Below are 18,967 nucleotides of genomic sequence, written 5' to 3'. Positions count from 1 at the left end.
CTCCACTCATAACATTGCACCCTCCCCTGCCACTCCCTGCACTGTTGCTCCCCCTGCACTCCACTCATAACATTGCACCCTCCCCTGCCACTCCCTGCACTGTTGCTCCCCCTGCACTCTACTCAAAACATTGCACCCTCCCCTGCCACTCTCAGCACTGCTGCTCTCACTGCATTCCTCTTCCAGCACCACTGCTCTCCTTGCATCCCACTCCAAGAACTGCTGCTCCCGAATCACTTGACTCCCAGAACTGCTGCTTTGTGTTCCCCCAGCACTGTTGAGCCACCTGCACTCACTTCTCAACTCTGCTATGCAATCTGCACTCCCAGCACTACCGCAGCCCTGCATTCCTCTCCCAGCACCATTCCCCTTTCTTTACTGTTGCTACCTACAGCACTCCAGTCCCAGCACCTCTGTTCCCAACCGCTATCCAAGCACTGCTGCACTCACTACATTCCTTTTGCGTGTCTGCTCCCCTGCATTCCTACCCCGGCATGCCTGTTGCTGCTGCACTCCGCTACCAGCACTGCTGTCCCCCTTTTGCCCTCTCAGAACCCTGCTGCTGCCTAGGCACTTTACTCGGGGCACTGTTGCTCCACAGCCCTCCCCACTCAGCATTAGTGACCCATCAGCAATGCCTTGCCAGCGCTGATTCTCCTGCTCCACTCCCGACCCTGCACTGTTCCGCCACTTACATTCCTCTTATACCAATGCCCCTCCTTCACATCAATCAACCCTGTACGCGTGTCCACCAATTATGACGTGAATGGAGGAGACGGGGGATGTGATTTCTTTTTAGCATGATTTGCAGTGTAGCGTGTTTGTATTTCTGCTCGTGCTGCCAGATGTTCTACAGAGATCCCTCTTGGCTCTAGGACTTAGGCTACTATCTTTACAAGCACCCCCATCCTTTTGTGAAATGGAACAGTCTGTTTGGGGAGCTTCAAGTTCAATTGTGCTTCCTCCCTGCCCTCTGGAATCCTTTATTTAAAAGAAAATTAAGGTGGTCAGTTTTTCCCAGGAGGCGTCTGATCATTTGCAAACTGTAGATTGAGTTCCACTTCCGCCCTGACTCACCTTTATGTGTGGGAAACGTGGTTTAATGTAAAGCCGCAGAGGCAAGCACCGTGAAATTCAAGTAGAAGACCATAACCAAAAAAGTGGTGGGTGGAAGGTTTTGAATACATCCGAGCCACTGGCATTGCCCCGGGCAACCTTCCACACCACCGTTCTTTAGCCCGTCTGCACCATTGCAAAAGGGGTCCAGCCATATGCAAATCAGTCAGGTACTGCCACCAATGGGAGCAGCCCAGCAGCGAGCAAGTAGAACACCACCGTATTGAGTCTCATCATTCATCTTCCAAATACTTTGGCACTGGGGCTGTGAATGTGCTTGGTTTGGTTATGGTTCGGTTTAGGAGCAGTGTTAGGGGGCAGTTAGAAGGGTATAGGCATGTAGAAAAGTTTAAAATAGTTCATGACAGATAGCCTAACTTGTTTCTTTTTTCTTCTCTCACTTTCGTTCTTTTGATCGCTGCCTTGGACAGGAACATCAGGAGAGGAAGGTATGGGGAGGCGGCCCAAGGGGAGATGTTATACTTTCTTCTTCTCCCAACCAATTGACACCTGCTTTGGCTTCACAGCTGTCAGTTCTGCTCTGTAAACCACTGCTCCGCTGCATGTGGGAGCCAATTCTGCCTGCTCTGCTCCTGTGCTCCATGTGGCCCTGTGGTGGCCGGTTCCAACATCCAGAAACACTGAGGAGCTCATGTTCCAATGAGCCGTAACGTAATTAGAAGGTGTAACAGCCTTATGTAAGGCTTTAACAACTTCCATTCACACCACGGCTCATTTCCAATCATTTGAATGACGGCGAGGTGGGGCGGAATGGAACTTGCGTTTCCGCCACCTCGTTCCTCTCTGCCATACAAATGCTCCAGCATTTGCGCTGTCATGGATTTTCATGCAGGTGCGAATGCTGGAGATACCTATGGGGTCCGCCAGCTTTATGCAACAGCATAAAGCAAGCTGGCCCCACAAGCATCCATTATTAATGCTGCTTGCTATGCTTGTCAGGGTTTAATTGTAATTGTGAACACTGCAAACCATTTGCCACAGTTTGCAGTGACGACACGTCTGAAAATCTCCACATAGTTAGATGCTTTAGATTTCAGAGTGTATACCTCAAGTACCATTTTCAAAAGCTGGGCTCTACACATTTTGGTGAACTGAAAAATGCCACCCAAAGTTTGTTTCAGCCTGGTGTTTTTTTTTAGTTTTTATATATGGCAATCATATTTCAGAGGTTCCATGTAATAAGAGTCCCCACAAAAATATCTCCTGACAAAAATGTCGCCATTTTTTGCACAGACATTATGACATTGAACATGCGGGGGACACCCCCGCAACACCTGATTTTTTTTTTTTTTTTAACAAGGGGAGCAGAGGACATCGCTGCAAGCCGTCCCCAATACATAATGTCACCATATATAATGTCACCAATGGCTTTCTTCAGCTACATTATGTATGGGGACATTATGTATGGGGACATTATGTATGGGGACATTATGCATGGGGACATTATGTATGGGGACATTATGTATGGGGACATTATTACCTGATACCCTTTCACAATTGATGAAAAACGAATACCTCGATAATCAAACTCAGACACCACTGGAATCGTGTTACTATTGCTCCGAAATTGTAGAAGTTTCCATCGTTTTAACCTACTTGGCAAAATAAAACAGCAGATTTAGTAGTGATGACCTGGAGGGCTACTTGATTTGAAAAAGTGTTTTATTAGTGATAAAGTGCTGAAGGGCACGTGGAGTTCTGGCAACTAGCATCATGTCATTCGGTGCATCAACATCAGCCCGAACGAGCTTATCATACAGACAATTAATATACAAGGAGAACAATAAAGGTGCAAGGACACATCCGTCGAACACCTGAGACCACTGGAAAATATGGCATACAGCTTCCCTCTCCACCACTCCTTAAATCCAGTGCTAATGTCACTGTGATGCTGTACAAATGGTATTCCTCTTTGTCCAGACTCACGACTGAGATACATCCAGTATTTCCGTGATTCTTCTAACAAGCAACTAGAACGAGACTAAGCTGCCAATTTTTGGGTGCAATTACTGCAGCGCTATTAGCGTGCGCTAAATGCACCGAAAATGCCTCATTGGGTCCAATGGACCCAGTGGGGAATGGGGAATACCCATTACCGGCCAACCCTTGATCCGGCGCTAATAGCAGTGGGCAGGGTGGCGGTAACACTATTAGCCCGGGCAGTAATACTGCTGGGATACCGCCCAACTTGTGATGAGGCCCACTATCTGGTCAGCTACCTCTATCCATTTATCATTCATGTACTACTTGCAGTTTCTATATTGCACCCCCTTTTTGAAGTTTATAATTTTAGTTTTATGGGGATTTATTTCCAAATTACTGGCCCTTGCATATTCTCTGAAACATTTAGGGAACATTGCAGACCTAGTGGGGTAGAATTCAGTAACATTACACCATCAGCATAGGCCATCCACCCCACCATTATGGAACCAATTTCTGGAGGGGCTAAGTTTGATTTTGAAAGTGCCTCTTCTATATCGGATATATATATAGATTAAAAAGGTATGGGGCCCGGGCACATCCCGGCCTTAGTCCTGAATTTACAGATATCTCTTTAGAAAGGGTGCCTTCAGAATCCAGCTGTACTTGGAGGCTACAGTCTGTGTGAAAAAGCAGTAGCATGTTTAACAGACCTAATGGATATTCAAAGACATAAATTTCCTCTATAAGGTATGCTAATCCATTCTGTCAAAAGCCGTCGTCATATCAAGTCTGGCTGAATAGAGGCTTTTCCTTCAAATTTTAACACCTTCCTCTGACAGGATGTGTAGGTCAAACTATTTATGAATGTTCCTATATTTTGTTCCAAAGCCTGTCTGGAACATACTTAGCCTTTCAGACTGTTATGTCCATCTTGAGAGATATTTTAGGACAAATGCTGCTGAAAGCTCCTTACTCGATGTATCTATCAAACAAATTGGTCTATAGTTCAGAGGACAGTCCCTAAACCCCGACTTATAGATTGGGACAATGATGGCTCTCTGCCAAGAATGTGGGACCTTCCCCTCATGAACCATGAGTGAATATGGTCATTCATATTTCTGACCACAGGACTGAATTAGCTTTTAGCACTGTGTTAGGAACCCATTTGGACCACAGATGCTTGATTTTTTCAAATTTTGTTGCACTAACTCTAGGTCTTCCAAATCGAAGTTTTATTCCCAATTATGAGCGCTATCTGATGAAACAAAGGAAACCTTGTTCAAGGACGAAAAATAAAGCTTCCGAAAGTGGTCACACCATACCAATTCTGGTATACAGTTTGCTTGTTTTAAAGGCTGGCCTACCCCATCGTTATTCAAGAGAGCTGATAAACCTCTGGTGTCTCTTTTGAAGAAAAAGTGCATCCTGTTCTGGTTTGAAATTTTGTTTTTATGTACACTATACCTTTTTTCCAAGTTTTTATAGTGCTGTTTCAATCATCTGATTTGTGTTACTCTTCCCTCCAAATCAAGAAATCCATCAGTCTTGACCAATTTAATCTCTCATCGCACTTCTCTCTTTCTGTCCCTTATTGTCACATCATATGGCTTTTTTATATTGTTCGTCAGAGGTCGCTGCAAGCATCTTTAGTTTACCTCCCACACCCATTTTCAACCAGGAGAGGATATTTATGTGGAAAGACCTCGGGTGCAGTTTACCATCCTAACCTCATTCCATGACCCCATACATTTCTGACAAATCTATTCATTTTAAGGGTATTCCCAGAAGGCCATGTCAGCCTATAACTGGAAAATTCACTTTAAAATTACTACACACATCATTCTGAAGTTTCACTTCTTTATAACTATGCTTAAGTTCTAAAACTTACTTTTTGTGATCACTTTTAGTGGACTTTTTCACACTGTGACACTGTTTTCGAAGGCTAAGGCAGACAAAAAAATAAAGTTATTATATCAGGGATAGTCTAGCCCAAGTTGGTTTACTTCGGCAATCCCCTTTTAAATTCTCATTTAACCAAATCATATTCCACCTCTCCATATACACTCGCCCAGACTACACCTCTTGGTTTCAACTGAGAGGATAATAATGGACAGGTGTTTATCCTCTCCTCTGTGTCTAAATCTGGGCAATTACAGTTAAAAGCACTTGCACAAAGTACATGGAGAGAATCACTTTTTGATACCCACTCCAGAAGAATACTATCCATCTCGTCTCTAATCAAATTATCGGTCTCCACCTGCGGATTACAATACAGGTTAATCAGTAGGAAATAGCTGTCTGTGCTTCCCTCCTCGCTCACCAACTTTCCCCTCCTTGCTCACAGAACTTTCCAACGAGCATAGATGGGCTCTTAGAATTTACCAACGTAAGGGAGGCCCCTAGGTCCAACTTTACAGCAATTATTAATCCTCCAAAGGGTCTACCCTTACACCCTTTTTTGCACTCTTAAAAATTATATTGAACCCGTCTATTATTGAAGCCTCTACTAACCATGTTTCTTGCAAATAAATGATATCATAGGTGTAAAAAAACATCTTTTACATTCTCATTTAAAAAGCTATTGTATCCTCTGGAGTTCAAGCTTAAAAATTAATTCATCATTCTTTGTGACTTGGGCGCAAGCTTGATTGAACGTATAATATTGGGGCCAGCCATGCACAATTGCTGTCTACGTCGGTGCTATCGGTAGAAGAGTGGACTCGCCTGTGGCCCTTCACGTCAATGTGACATGTTATAGAAAAATCCTTAGTTTCTGAGTCTGCGCCCCATAAAGGGTCCGCCCCCTGCTTGCTTTTCTGATTGAGTTCTGCAATCTGCTTTGAGGTAGTTAGAGCATAGCCTCCTCGTAGCAGGTCCTCACTGGCATTTAATATTCATTGAAGGCTAAGTTAGAATAAAAATGCACAGTTGCTTTATTTTGTGTCTCCTCATCCAATTCAATCCATATTCGATCTGCCGAGGACAAGACAGTGAGTGCTGGAATACCTCTGAAGATTGTAGGGAGTCTGGATCTATTCAGTGGAGTTCCCCAAACATCAATTGAATAGGGACTGAAACCTTATCCATAAGGTTGACCCCCCTTCTTGTCCCGATAAGTCAGTCCCTGCAAGATGAACTCTCAAGGGGCTAGATGTTAATCAATATGAGGTTGTCATAGTTCTCAGAGAAAGTGTCCTGGGAGGGTCAGCTTTACATGACTCAACTGTCAAATCCTGAGCTTGATCACGATTGGCAACTCCAGCTGCCAGAGCCGTTGGGGGCACACTCAAAACCTGAGGGTTTAATCCCTCTAGCTCTTCACCAGAACCCTTATTATGTACACTTATTGGAAATAACTCTCATATCTTTCAGTTGTTTAGGCATTTTTATTTCCTTTGGTTTCTTATTCTTCGACATAGTCTGTGCCAACTTGTCACCATGCACCTCGTGTACCCCCCCCCCGACCCCTTGGTAGGCACAGAATCATGTAGTGTGACTTTGGGAGTTGGGTACCCTTTCCTTTGTCTGCTCATTACAAACGACAATTGAGACTTCAAGGATATGTTCTCTGGAACTCGAATCTTGCTTAGGCTCAGGCTGGGTCATTCTTAAGATTTTTCTCAGAGGTTTTCTTGATTCTGTTTGTCCAGCAGAGAAAAGATTCTCTACATTTACAAATAAATGTTTGGTTGCCTTGATCGGTCATGTTTGACTTGACCTTCCACGCAAACACTTTTTGGAGACTAGAGGTGTTTGACTATTATTTTTGTCTTGGACCTATATGCAACAACCCTCTTCAACAGACTGTCTACAATATAGTATTAAATGGGTATACGGTCCCTTGTTTTCCACTGTTCATCCAGTTACTGACCCCCGATGTATGTCATTACCCAATTATATTCAGACATACTACAGGGAGCCTTATATCATCAAAAAATATAACCAATTTATTTTCATATAAATAATATACAGATTCTTCATTTGCATTTACCAACATTTTAGCCTCCCATGGTGATAGATATATTCTTACAATCTATATCCCAAAAGCATTTTTTGAATCTAGTGTGTTCTAGCTCTTTAATAACACCAGGGGACACTTAATCGCGGTTCCAGTTATTATGAGATCCCGTCTTTTAGTATCTCCTTTACTTTGTACAGATGGCTCCTCATTCGTCCATTCTTTCATTCCTCAACACAAACATACCTGACATGTTTCATTCCTCATAACCAACTTTCACATTCATTTACAGGAAATTCTTCAGGGGACGAAATAAACACTAAATACAAAGCTGTTCCTTATTTTTGATTTTCACCAGCCTTCATGGTCTCCTTTCTCATCCCTTTTTTTGGGGTAGGAGCTAAAGGTCAGTTTCTGGATGATCTTCTGTGGAAAAATACAAGGAATAAAGAGGGGGCTAATTATTCACCACTCTTTGAATATAGTATAATTCATACATTTTCAATGGTTTAAATCCCATTTACCGATGGGTACATTCGCCCCTATCATTATTAACCTTTTCTCCATTGTATCCTCTCAACACTTGTGAGTAATTCGCTGTCACAATAGCAAGTCTATGGCAGTATTGACAATACCCCCTTCGGGGTCCGGTTTATTTCTATCTCTACATTTTTAAGCGTTAATGTTTAGGCAAGGAACAATTAATTTCTCTCTGGTACCTGTTAGAGGAGTATTCTTCCTAGTGACTGAGAGAGTGGCACACTTATTTCTGCAGTTGCTGTTTCTCTTCTTAATTTAGTCGCTCTAAGGTTGGTTTTTACAGTGAAACAGGTTCAACCCCTATACAGTAGAAAGAAAAAGGAGGGGGTTAAAAGTAGTGTTGTTTTAATTATACAGAAAGATACGGCGAATGGGATATTCTCCGTCTAGTCTCAACATGATGCATTTCCTGTATTTGACTTTAGAAAAGACTATTTTACCTTTTTTGTCAATTGTATCCTCTTTTTCAATTTTCACAATTTCGGGTCGCAACAAGGGTCATGTACACCTCTTCTCACAATATCGGTCAAGAACTTCTTTTCGTGGCCTTAGTAAATGGTTCATAAATAATTTATCCGCGTGCCATTATCTTCCGGTTTACAATTTCCTGTCAATTTAACACATTTAAGAGACAATGATTTAGGTGAAGGGTTAATTGGGATTGTTTTATGCTAGATCTTATCATGAGCTACCCTCAATGTGCGGTTACACCGTGCTCTTAGGTCAGGGCTATCTTACCTTTGTAGCTGATGCTGTTCTTGTATTCAATCCACACGCTTAATCTCCTGCGGTCGCGAGAAAACGTTACGGCGTTCTGTTCACAGGGGTCCTAAAGCTCTGTTCTGTTCGCATGTGCCCTACTGCACTAGCGTATTCATCTCGAGGGAAGTTGGACCAAACCTTGTCTTTGTGGTGGCTTACTTTGTACTCGCTCTTCCCTTTTTCTTCCTCGTCGCTTCAGTGCGTTGGCGCTTCCTAATCCGGTGGGATCCATCTCTCTTCTTTAGGCTCTTCTTCCTTCTCTGCGAAGCAGCACCAAGAACGTCCGATCGTCCCGCCTCTCATTGTTTACTCGATAAATCTCGCGTTTGTTTATAGTTGTCATGGCGTCTTGACGTAAGTTTGCCGCATTTTAGGGTTCTTTTTTCTAATGATATTGGTATTATTCTTTTTTACATCTATATGTAGCCTAGTGAAGTCCACTTTAATTTGGGGATAACGTTGCCTGCTGGAGTCTGTTCTTGGTTCCAAGGTACATTTTGTTCTTAATTAGGTTCAAGTTGCTGTTTAAGTAGATACTCCCTATATTTGGCATACATTTAGAGTCTTTATTACCGCAGTGTTTGAATAAGAGGGACAGAGCAGCGGCGCATATGCATTTCTTTCTCTCATATGGCCTCCAAGTCAGGATGTTTCATTTGTAAATTAACCTTCGCGAAATGATGTTTCTTCTTGTCATGCCTTATAGTATATAATTGGCATCTTTTCTTTCAATCTAATCTTTCATTCAGGCCTGTTTCCGCGCTTTTAGTTAGAAAGATCAGCCCTTTTTCTTTCCTGAGTAGCTTTTTGCGGTCCACATTGCTATCATTGCTCCGTTTGAGCTTGTAGATAACTGACCATCTCAATTCTTCCGTCCTGTGAATTCTTTCCACAAAATGACCCACTAGAGGCGCCGAATGTACACGGTTCTTAAGGCAGCTCTTATGTTCTGTTATTCTTAGTTTTATTTTCCTTTCTGTTTTTCCAACATAACATTTGTTCCATGGGCACCAAATGCCATACACAACAAAAGTTGAATTGCAGTTGTCATGCTGCATTGTTTCCATATTGTATCCAGACCTATGTCTATTTCCGATGTTTTCTTAGTCTGTGAGCAACAGGTACAGTTTCCACATGGGAAATGTCCTTCATTCCTTTGCCAACCTCCGGCCTGTTATCTACTGATTGAATAACAGCAGCCACAAGAATGAAAGGACTATAAAGATCAGGCAAATTTGAAACATTATGTCCCCTATAGTGAGACCTGGAATACCTGTTGTTGTTCACTGGAGATCGTAAGTCAGACTGCTGCCTTACAGCATTTATACCACTTAAAATCTCACTCATCTGAGCTGAATGTGATCTGACATCCCCACAGATGGTATCACATAAGTGAACTAGCTATTAGAGAACCAGGTTTAGGAGGACAATGTGGAACTAACTGGAAAGTTAGAAAAATCAGGAAAGTTGCACTGATCAGACGGATCCTCCCGATTCACTCATCCTGGTTGTGTTTTAATGGAGTTTGTTCCTGGCTCTGCCATTTAAATGTCTGAAATAAACAGTAATGGAGAAGCACTTAAGTTTGTTAACGGAATTTCAAGATTAGATTTTTCGTTTTACAGGCTCGTGTCCATCAATTAAGGCCCTGATTCATGGATTATTTGCGTAAAAAAAAAAAACAGGATTTGTGCGCCATTCTGCCTGCAAATCCCTGTTCAACAAATGGGGATTTGCGGGCAGAATGGCGCACAAATCCCGTTTTTTCCAGTGCAAATAATCCATGAATCAGGGCCCAAATGTTTGCCACAGACACTGGGGGGATGACCGAAATATCATTTGTTACATTCTTGCCAGACAAACAGAACTGAACTTCCTGAACTCGTTCCATTGGAATTCCCGCAACCACTTGGCTGTATAGTGGTGTTTCTTTTGGGGGGGAAAGAGTTGATTTTTGCTTGGGGGGTTTTGCCATTTTTATTCGGCAATTCCTCTTGCAAGAGTGATTACACTTTTTCATTAGTCTCAACATTTATGCTTCAGTGGTTATATAGTTTCTTGGACCCCTTCATTATTCCTTTTAGGCTACGGGTGTGATTGCTATGTTTCTCACTGAGCCGCCAGTTTGCATAGGCTTAATATAGTGTCTTACCCAATTGTGCCAGGGGAACTAGTCCAATAAATCCTCTGAGGTCAGGATGTGTTATATTTTAAATGCACCCGGAGGGTTGATGAAATTGGGCCCGATGTTTCACCCTTGCTAACTCTCTGAATTCAGCGATCTACCAAGCCTAACTCTTGCACTCACCATCTCCGGTCTGCACCCCACTGCGTTCTTTTGGCGTGGTTGATCTCAAACTGCAAAACTGTACTCCGCGGCGCTCTGTGCCCGGTCTGTTTTTTTCAGTAGGACGCCTCCAAACCAGTCCATGCTGCCGCCATAGCCGTTGAATTCAAAGATCCCAGCAAAACGCTGGTCCCGTCACCAGTCTGCAAAACTGTACTCTGGCACTATGCGCCCGGATGGAGTTTTTTGAGGAAGCTGTGTTGCCTCCAAAGCAGTCCATGCTGCCCCTAAGCTGTTGAACACAAGGATCCCAGCAAAACACCTCTCCAGTCACCAGTCTGCAAAACTCTGCTCTAGTACTTGGCCGCACTCTGCGCCCGGCTGTGGATTTTTAAGGAAGCCGATGTGTTTCCTCCAAAGCAGTCTGTGCTGCCACCAAAGCCGTTGAATGCAAGGATCCCAGCGAAACGCTGCTCCAGTCACTAGTCTGCAAAACTGTACTCTGGTACTCGGACGCACTCTGCGCCCGGCCATGTATTTTCAAGGAAGCCAATGTGTTGACTCCAAAGCAGTCCGTGCTGCTGCCAAAGCCGCTGAACATAAGAATCCCAGCAAAACTCTGCTCCATTCACCAGTCTGCAAAAGTGTACTTCGGTACGCAACCTTTTAAATAGATGTTGCTCCCTTTGCAAGCTACTAAAAACTTAAACACTTCTTTTAGGCCACTCCTTTAGTTACACAGGCAACACACCCCTTGCAAAGAATCCTTAGCTACTCGTTTGATTTGACACTTCTTATGCCACATCCTCAGATATTCTTTCCCTGACTATGTAGGGCACCTCCTCTATTTATTTTATCAATCTTAAAGCACCAGCAAATAGGTTACACAGCTTGAACGCCAAAAGGCCACCGCACCTATTTTGCATTTCTAAAGAATTTGGAGTGGAACAGGAAGTTGTTTGTTGGAATTTAAGGTGCTAAGAAGGGTCACGGCGTTACAAAGCAGACTATTTCATGTTGGATAGTTTTGGGTACCAAATCATGCTACAAGCTGTCTGTGGAACCTCCCGAGGGAAACACAGCGCATTCCACCAGGGGCAGGGATGCTTCCTAGTCATTAGTTAGAGGGGAGCCTCTTCTGGAATCTTGTTGGTGTCCACCTGGAATACAGTAGATATCTTCACCAGGCGCTATTGGCTGGATTTGGAGGCCAGAGGTCTGTTCTTTAGTGGTTATTGGGAGGGGTGGCTACTCATGACTTGGGCTCCCCTCCCTTTGAGATGTTTCTCCTGTTGTAAAGTTTTTCTATATGATAAATCAGTGGAAAGAAATACCCCTCACAAGAACAAGTTTTCGGACCTTTGGTAATGTTTCTTCTGAGATTTATCATTCACTCCTACCTGCCCTCCTCTTGTGGTTGGGCTGGATCGATTTTTTTATTTATTTGTGTTGGTTTTCAATGGATCCATCTTTTTCCGTGGTTGCGTGTATGAGGAACTAAAGCCCTGTGTGGGACGTTTATGAAACCGTAGCTTCACTTCTGATATGGCAACTTCATTGTTCGGCTGTCAGTCACAACGGTGCCTCTTGGCAACCATTAGTGGCATTTGTTAAATGTTTTCTGGACCCAATCTGACGAAAAGCAATATTTCTATATGAGTAATCCGTGGGAAGATGGGGTAGCCATCAAAACAAGCATTACCAAAGGTGAGTAAGTCATCTTCCTATTGATGGGCTCCATCCTCTATGTGGACTCGATACAATGTATCTAAGATATCCTCGCTCCACCCTACTACCTGAATCATCTCTGTGGAATCCTCAATCCACCACACAACTTAGATACATCACCTCTGTTTCATCCTCTATTCTTCACACAACCTGAATCTATCACCTTTGTAACATTCTCTCTCCATCGCACACATCACTTCCGGGGACGTCTCAATCTACCAGGCAACATGAATGCATCGCATCTGTGGCAACCCTCTCCACACGTCAGAACAGAACTATGTTGTGGCTTTTGTGGGCTTTACCCCCAAAACCTGGCTTTATCTCCTCTGCTTTTGCATGGCTTGTTGTTGGCTTCAGCATACCCCGCCCCCTTCGTCTGAAAATGCTTCCACTGTCAGCCTTCTCCACATGCTCGTACTTGGGTTGTTGCTTAGGGCTGCCCACAATCCTAATATGGTGTTCTGTCTCAAGGGGGTGGCTCCTTACTTTTAAGGGAGATCGCCAGGCCTCTAGAGACCGGGGTTTATGGCAGACCCCTCTAGTGCCTGAGTTCTACTAACCAAGAACATCCATATCTTTTTGCCCAATGCAGGCCATCTTGAGTCTATCCATTGCCCTTCTCCTTTTGCCCCACTTCCCGAGCCGCACTGCACTACATCCATGCTTTGAATATCTTACCAGTGAGTCCAAACCCTTGCCTACAAAAGTGCCCACATATGTGGCTTCCTGGAAAATTACCCCTCTGTCTTCACTGCTTTAGTGAAGGTATTTTCTTTGTTTGGTTCCTGATGACCAGAGTTGGGGCAGCCATTTTGAAGATCTGTTTCTATTGTAATCTCATGAACCATGGGGGTTGGTTGTGTTCTCCCTTTGTAGAAAACCCATTACTGATCATAGTTTACCTAATGCCAAAGCTGAAATGGGTGACACTGGGCGGCTCTACTTGAGGCAGGTCAGTACGGGCACGTGGAGCAGGTTTTTAGGGCACACTGCATGCTATAATCACCTCTCTTTGCCCCCCTCGCCTTTTCTGTTCCAGCAGATTAACACCCCTATGTTCATTCTTTCTTACAGGTCAGGAGGGGGCTAACACAATGTGCGCCCTGCTGCCTGCACTGCTCACCTGGGAACTCTTGAACATACATTAAAAATTCAATCCCAAGCTCCGATTGAACCACAATACCTCGGGTTACTGAGCAGCATCCTGGGTGCTAGACCGGAAGTTATCTGAAGTTACAGGTGGCACGCTCTACTCTGCAGCGCCAGTGGCAGCCCACGTCTTTTGGATTAGGGCCCATTACGGAAGCAGTGGATTCCAAAAGAATGGGATTACCGCCTCGCCAGGCCGATTGCTTGAGTGAATGGTTATGAGGCAAAGGGTTCATTTGACCCTGGGTCCTGAGAACAAAGATGGACTCCTAGCTCACACAAGCGTGGATTACAAAACACAGGCCTCAGGGCAGCCTCCCCAATTGCTGCCACACCTCCTCACCAAGTAGGTAATTCCAGTGCTCGCAAGGATGCCATGCTCTTGGCAAGGAATGGGCAGGAGGAGGCAGGACTCGCCCCTTCAGCCCCTCCCAGCCCTCTGGTGTAGGCCATTCACTGCCATGGATGACCTCAGAGCACGTCGTGGACCATGCAATGTATTCCGGAGCACGCAGTGCATTATCGGCCATGTGATGAATCTCGGAACTACGTGGCACGTCTCGGATCCACGTGGCGCATATCTTCTCCTAGACCTTACTCCTCCAAAAGCACATTTCTTCCATCCTGCAGCCATTCTTTAGGGTTGCCTATGGTATCCAAGCAGGACGTCTGGATCCGAACTTACAAAGAGACTTTAAAAAACATTGAGGATTCTTCTTTTTTATACTAGGCTAAAGAGGTGAATGTAAAGACTTCTGTGGTAAAGAACCCAATACATTGCCTGTTGCTGGGGAACGTACCATCTCTGTAGAGCTTCTGGGGCTTGTTCTGTATGCTTCTATGCAGAATATATCTTCATTTGTATAGGGTGTTGTTGAGGGATGAAGGAAAAGACCCATGGGGACCATGTCCCCATGATGGGGTCAACTGACCAATGCCATAGGGGGGCTATAACCATGCCCAACAGTGACCTCACACCACAAGCTGGTGTGGGTGAGAGGGTATTAAGTCAACATCTGGGCGATACATGGGAAAGACTGGGGATAGAGGAATGGGTAGCCATTTGGTTGGCAGTGGGCATGGAAGATGGATGGTGCACTTGGCTGAAATTCCTTTGAGCCATTGTGCCCGAGCAACCCAGGGGACCCTGGCATCACTGAGGTAGATGGGACTGGACCATTTTCGAACGGTGGTGAAGTTAGGTTAGCCAGACAAGTAGGGTGACCTTATTCCAAAGGTGGACTACCCTACAGGAAATCTTAACCATTCATTTAAAACATGTCCAGGACAGGAGCAGAATCAGTCGCATGCCGTGACATATCATGGGCATTGCGCCAGCCCTGGATCACTTGTGGGCACCGCCTTTTGGCGTTCAAATAATATCCTAGTAGACTTGCCTGCCTTTGTTTAACATAATGCAGCCTCATGTGCTTCATGCAACAGGTTGAACATTTGGCTGAGTTGGCCACCAAGTTGGGAGGGCTCAAGTTGAACTATAGAGCAACGCTGCCCCATAAGATGTGTCCCAGTGTAACGTTTCATGAAACCAGGAGAGATACCATAATAATTGCACTCAGTCCTAAACAACGGGGACATACGGTCACCCTAAGAAATAACTTACATACGCATCGCATGCCTGTTGAGACCAAAGTGGGAACACACTGTGCGCCCCCGCAAGGAACCCCATAACACTTCTGCGGTAGGGTGTACAAGTTAAGCCATTTAGATGTAGACATCCAATGCCCGAGGTCAGGGTAATAACTAAAGATCTCAATTAGACGTAACAAAAGCACCCATTGTGACATGCAGCGTCCTCTATTAGAGTAAGGAGTCAGATATCGAGCCCATTAAAGAATATGCCAGAGATTTGCAGTGCACATTTCTTTTACAGCTACTAATCCACAAGAGCGTCAGGTTAGAGAATAGACGGGGACGGCCCATTGCACCGCTCCAGCACCCGAGTGTGGCAAGAAAGCACCAACTTAAAGCGTAGTGACAGCGGAGCATCCTCTTGTGGTATGCCAACAATAGAACATCCTCAAAGTGTAGTGGAAGAGAGCACCGCCTATTGGTGCTGTTGCATCAGAATGCTGAAGGCAGCAGTGCAGCGCTGCAGATGCCACCTGATCTACAGAGCTCTAGACTAGGGTCTTGCCTATCAGCCTCGTTTTATGGTGTGAGGCGGAGCGGGGCCAGATTATGGGAGTAGATCAGAGTGGGGTCTGCAACCTTTGGCTCTCCAGATGTTTTGGACTGCAACTCCCATCAGCTCTAGCCAGCATAGTGAAAGGTGACTGTTCATAGGAGTCGTATTCCAAAACATGGTGAGAGCCACAGGTTGCAGTGCTCCGGAGTAGATAGTGAGGTATTCGGCTCTGCTTTCTGAACCCGATGAAGCTTAAGCAGGAAGCCTCTCAGCCACCACCATCTCCACCACACTTATATATTAGTTATCCTCATGGGGTACTCTGTTTACTCTTATCTCATTTTTCCAGGGCATGAACATTAACCACCGAGCCTGCTCCTGCTACGATGAGGACTTAGAGGGACCTCTGCCCGTTAGGTAATGTGGTGGCGGGCGACAAGCCCCATGGTTTTTGGGAAGCCTACCTGTAGGAAGGGGGCTTGTTGAACTTCCAACCATTGTGGCGTTTACCATACTGTGTTCCCCTTTGTAGATCTTGTCACCCAGGGTATATCCTAGTGCGTTGATGTAAGTGTGCACAGGGCCCTTGGGCTTAAGCACAGCAGCAGATGCACAGTGTCGAGGGATGCTGGCGACACTGTACGCATGGGGCCCTGGTCCAAGCTCACCCAAGGTTGATCCTCAATTCTCCTGCTCAGCCGCACTCATTTACTATCTCGCCTCTTCGTCATCCAAGCAGGCCTTGTGCAGTCCCATAATGGAACAGGATGGGAATATGAAAATATAACATGGATTATATATATCACATAGTTAAGAACCACTGATTATTACAGCCCACTTGCCAATGTTGGTTAGTAACAGATTTAGGACCGGCTTGAACTAAGGCGGCTTGATTGAAAGCTCTGCGTGTTGTTCTATGCAAAGGGGTGGCACCCTCATTCGAAAGCAGTGGAATATAAGTTTAAGCTAATACATAGATCAGCTAATTAATGTTTACTTTAAGACTCCAGCTCAATGACCAAGCAGACTCTCAGACCCTGATTTCAAAAGCTATCCCTTCCGTAAAAATCCTAAACATGGGAAACTGAACCTCTGGCCGTTAAACATTAAAAAAAAGTGCTTTTCATTTTGATTTTTATTGCCAGGGGCATAATAAATAGCAACATTGATGTCAGAGGTGGCATTTCCTTATATACTCCTTTTGCATGACTCAACATTAGAGAGAGGAGAAAGGGGGTGTGCTTGGTCTAAAGGAAGGATGGCAAACAACCTCTCCATGGAAGGGTTTTGATCTAAGTGGTATTAAGATTGGGCAATGAGCAAAAGTAACTATCCAAAGGGAAATTTGGGGTCTCACAATAGGACTTCCCCCTTCTGAAAAGATATGGCTCTGTCACAGTGCCTTCGGGGAATGACTGCAAAGTGGTGTATCCAGGAGGCCATCGACATGCAAAGAAGGCCTTGCTTGTTTATGCCGGGGCTGCCCAAAATATACAGTCAATAAGGTTTAATGGGCTTTCCAGTTGCATTCCCTGAATTCTTTCTCAATATCAAGGTGGCCGCCTCTATAACCTGCGTCTGCAACCTTTGGCTCTCAAGATGTTTTGGATTACAAGGCTCATCACCCTCGGCGAGCATAGTCAATGGTCAGGGGCCATGGGAGTCAAAATCCGAAACATAAGGGGAGTTGTTGTGGACTCCTGCTCTATACCATTATATATAGAATTAACATGCTATTTTGGCAAATCCTCCCCTCCTCCCCCCTCAAAGTATTCCATCGCCTTGGTTGAAACAACAGAAGTACTGCGCAGAGGGCAGCTTCCTAGTGCTGAACATCAAAGCAGCCATCTTGGAAGATTCCAGAAACAAAATGAAAAAGGTTGAAATGTTTTCCACTGCCTGTTTTTTTTCTTTTTTTCTTATTTGGGCAACACTCTGTTTTGAAAGGGACTCAAATAAACTTGAATGTATTTTTCATAAAGAGTTTTCAAATTATTATGACACAATTGTGCAAAATAAATGTCACCCTATTGTATGTGTTTGGATATGCAAAATTTGGCTTTTAAAAAGGTGTGGGAAATGAAATATGGGCGCACTCAGGGCCTGATTCAGAGATGCATGTATGACACTTTTCCATGAAGACATGCATTCTGATGGATTATGGGAGTGGTGGCAATGAGCGGTGTATGGCATGGCAACAGCCTTGTCAACCACCTGACATGCAAGGGGCTGGCAAGGACTGTATTCAGAGGCCCGAACCCCCTTCCTGCACCAGCCAAAAGATGTGCACATTTACGGTGCCCATGGAGGTGCTGTTAAAGCCCACAGCACACATTCTCCCATTATGTGCACAGCATATCTCAGATTGCAGCACCACTTTTCGAGTTCAATGACGCTTTAGGAAAAACTTTCTTGAATTAGAAAAGTGTCAGTCCTTGGAAAATGCTCGCTAAGCCACTCGAGCACATGTTTCCCCTGCAAAGATAGATTTTAGCAACTTATGCTGCTGGAAAACACATTTCCCCTCCAGTATTTCCACCCATCTCTGAATGATGGTGCTGGAAACTGGAGGGGAGAATGTCGGCTTTCTGCGCTATATCCAGCTTGGACTCTGAATCAGGACCCCAGTATTTTGCCCAAAAAGAACATGTTTGGCTTTGAAATTTCAAAGTCCTACAGCCTTCACCACTTCTATCGCCAACACACACAACCATTACTCAGCGGCTTATTACTCATTTCATGTTAAAAATTGACCCTTTTTTGCTTGGGCAATGGCCCACTGCAACAGTTAACAGACCAGAGCATAGCCATGGACGGTCATCGAGGTAATGCCAACCACTGAAGCCATTACTGCCATTAGCACTTTGGGACAATATCCGGGGTTGTTACTGGTTATTTTTTTGACAGAAAAAAAGGATTCTTGCAGAGCCCAAGGCTTTTTACTATCATAAAACACAGGGGAGTACTTTTTGCATGTCCATGGTTCGGGCCGGAGCAATAACAGAGTTGCAGATCACTTGATCGTGACAGGTAACTTGAAATGTGTAATTTGGGGCTGGGATGTGGATAGCCAGAGAAGGCAACAGCTTGCTCTGAAAACAGGCCTTTCATTGAGAATTGAGCCTGTGCACCAAGCATCTTGATTGGCTGCTGCGCTCACCCCTGCAAACTCCCTACCCTTCGAGCCATGCCAGCCCTCCCCCAGCCCACACTCACCCTTTGTGACGATTTACAACTCTCTATTTTTCCTCTAAAATCTCAGAGATCAGTGAAGCCTTAGACACACTTCTCTCTACCTCTGCCTTTCTGTTTAGATCTCGCTCTCCCCTCCCCTCAG

The 18,967-nt window shown here is 44.7% G+C and overlaps 1 protein-coding gene across 1 annotated transcript in view; it reads left to right on the top strand.

Moving 5' to 3' along the window:
- The window catches only part of ADAM11 (ADAM metallopeptidase domain 11), a 345,706-nt gene extending 328,095 nt beyond the window's left edge, over positions 1-17,611 (top strand). Inside the window, exons 26-27 of the mRNA XM_069634268.1 lie at positions 1,548-1,565; positions 13,410-17,611. Coding sequence (XP_069490369.1) covers positions 1,548-1,565; positions 13,410-13,425 — 34 coding nt within the window. The 3' untranslated portion in view covers positions 13,426-17,611. The remainder of the gene's footprint in view (positions 1-1,547; positions 1,566-13,409) is intronic.
- Positions 17,612-18,967: the final 1,356 nt, after the last annotated feature.

This window comes from Ambystoma mexicanum, chromosome 13, assembly GCF_040938575.1.
Source record: "Ambystoma mexicanum isolate Mex_15411 chromosome 13, UKY_AmexF1_1, whole genome shotgun sequence".
NCBI classification, from domain to species: domain Eukaryota; kingdom Metazoa; phylum Chordata; class Amphibia; order Caudata; family Ambystomatidae; genus Ambystoma; species Ambystoma mexicanum.
The sequence above is the reverse complement of the archived record's forward strand: the minus strand, read 5'-3'. Positions and strand labels throughout refer to the sequence as shown.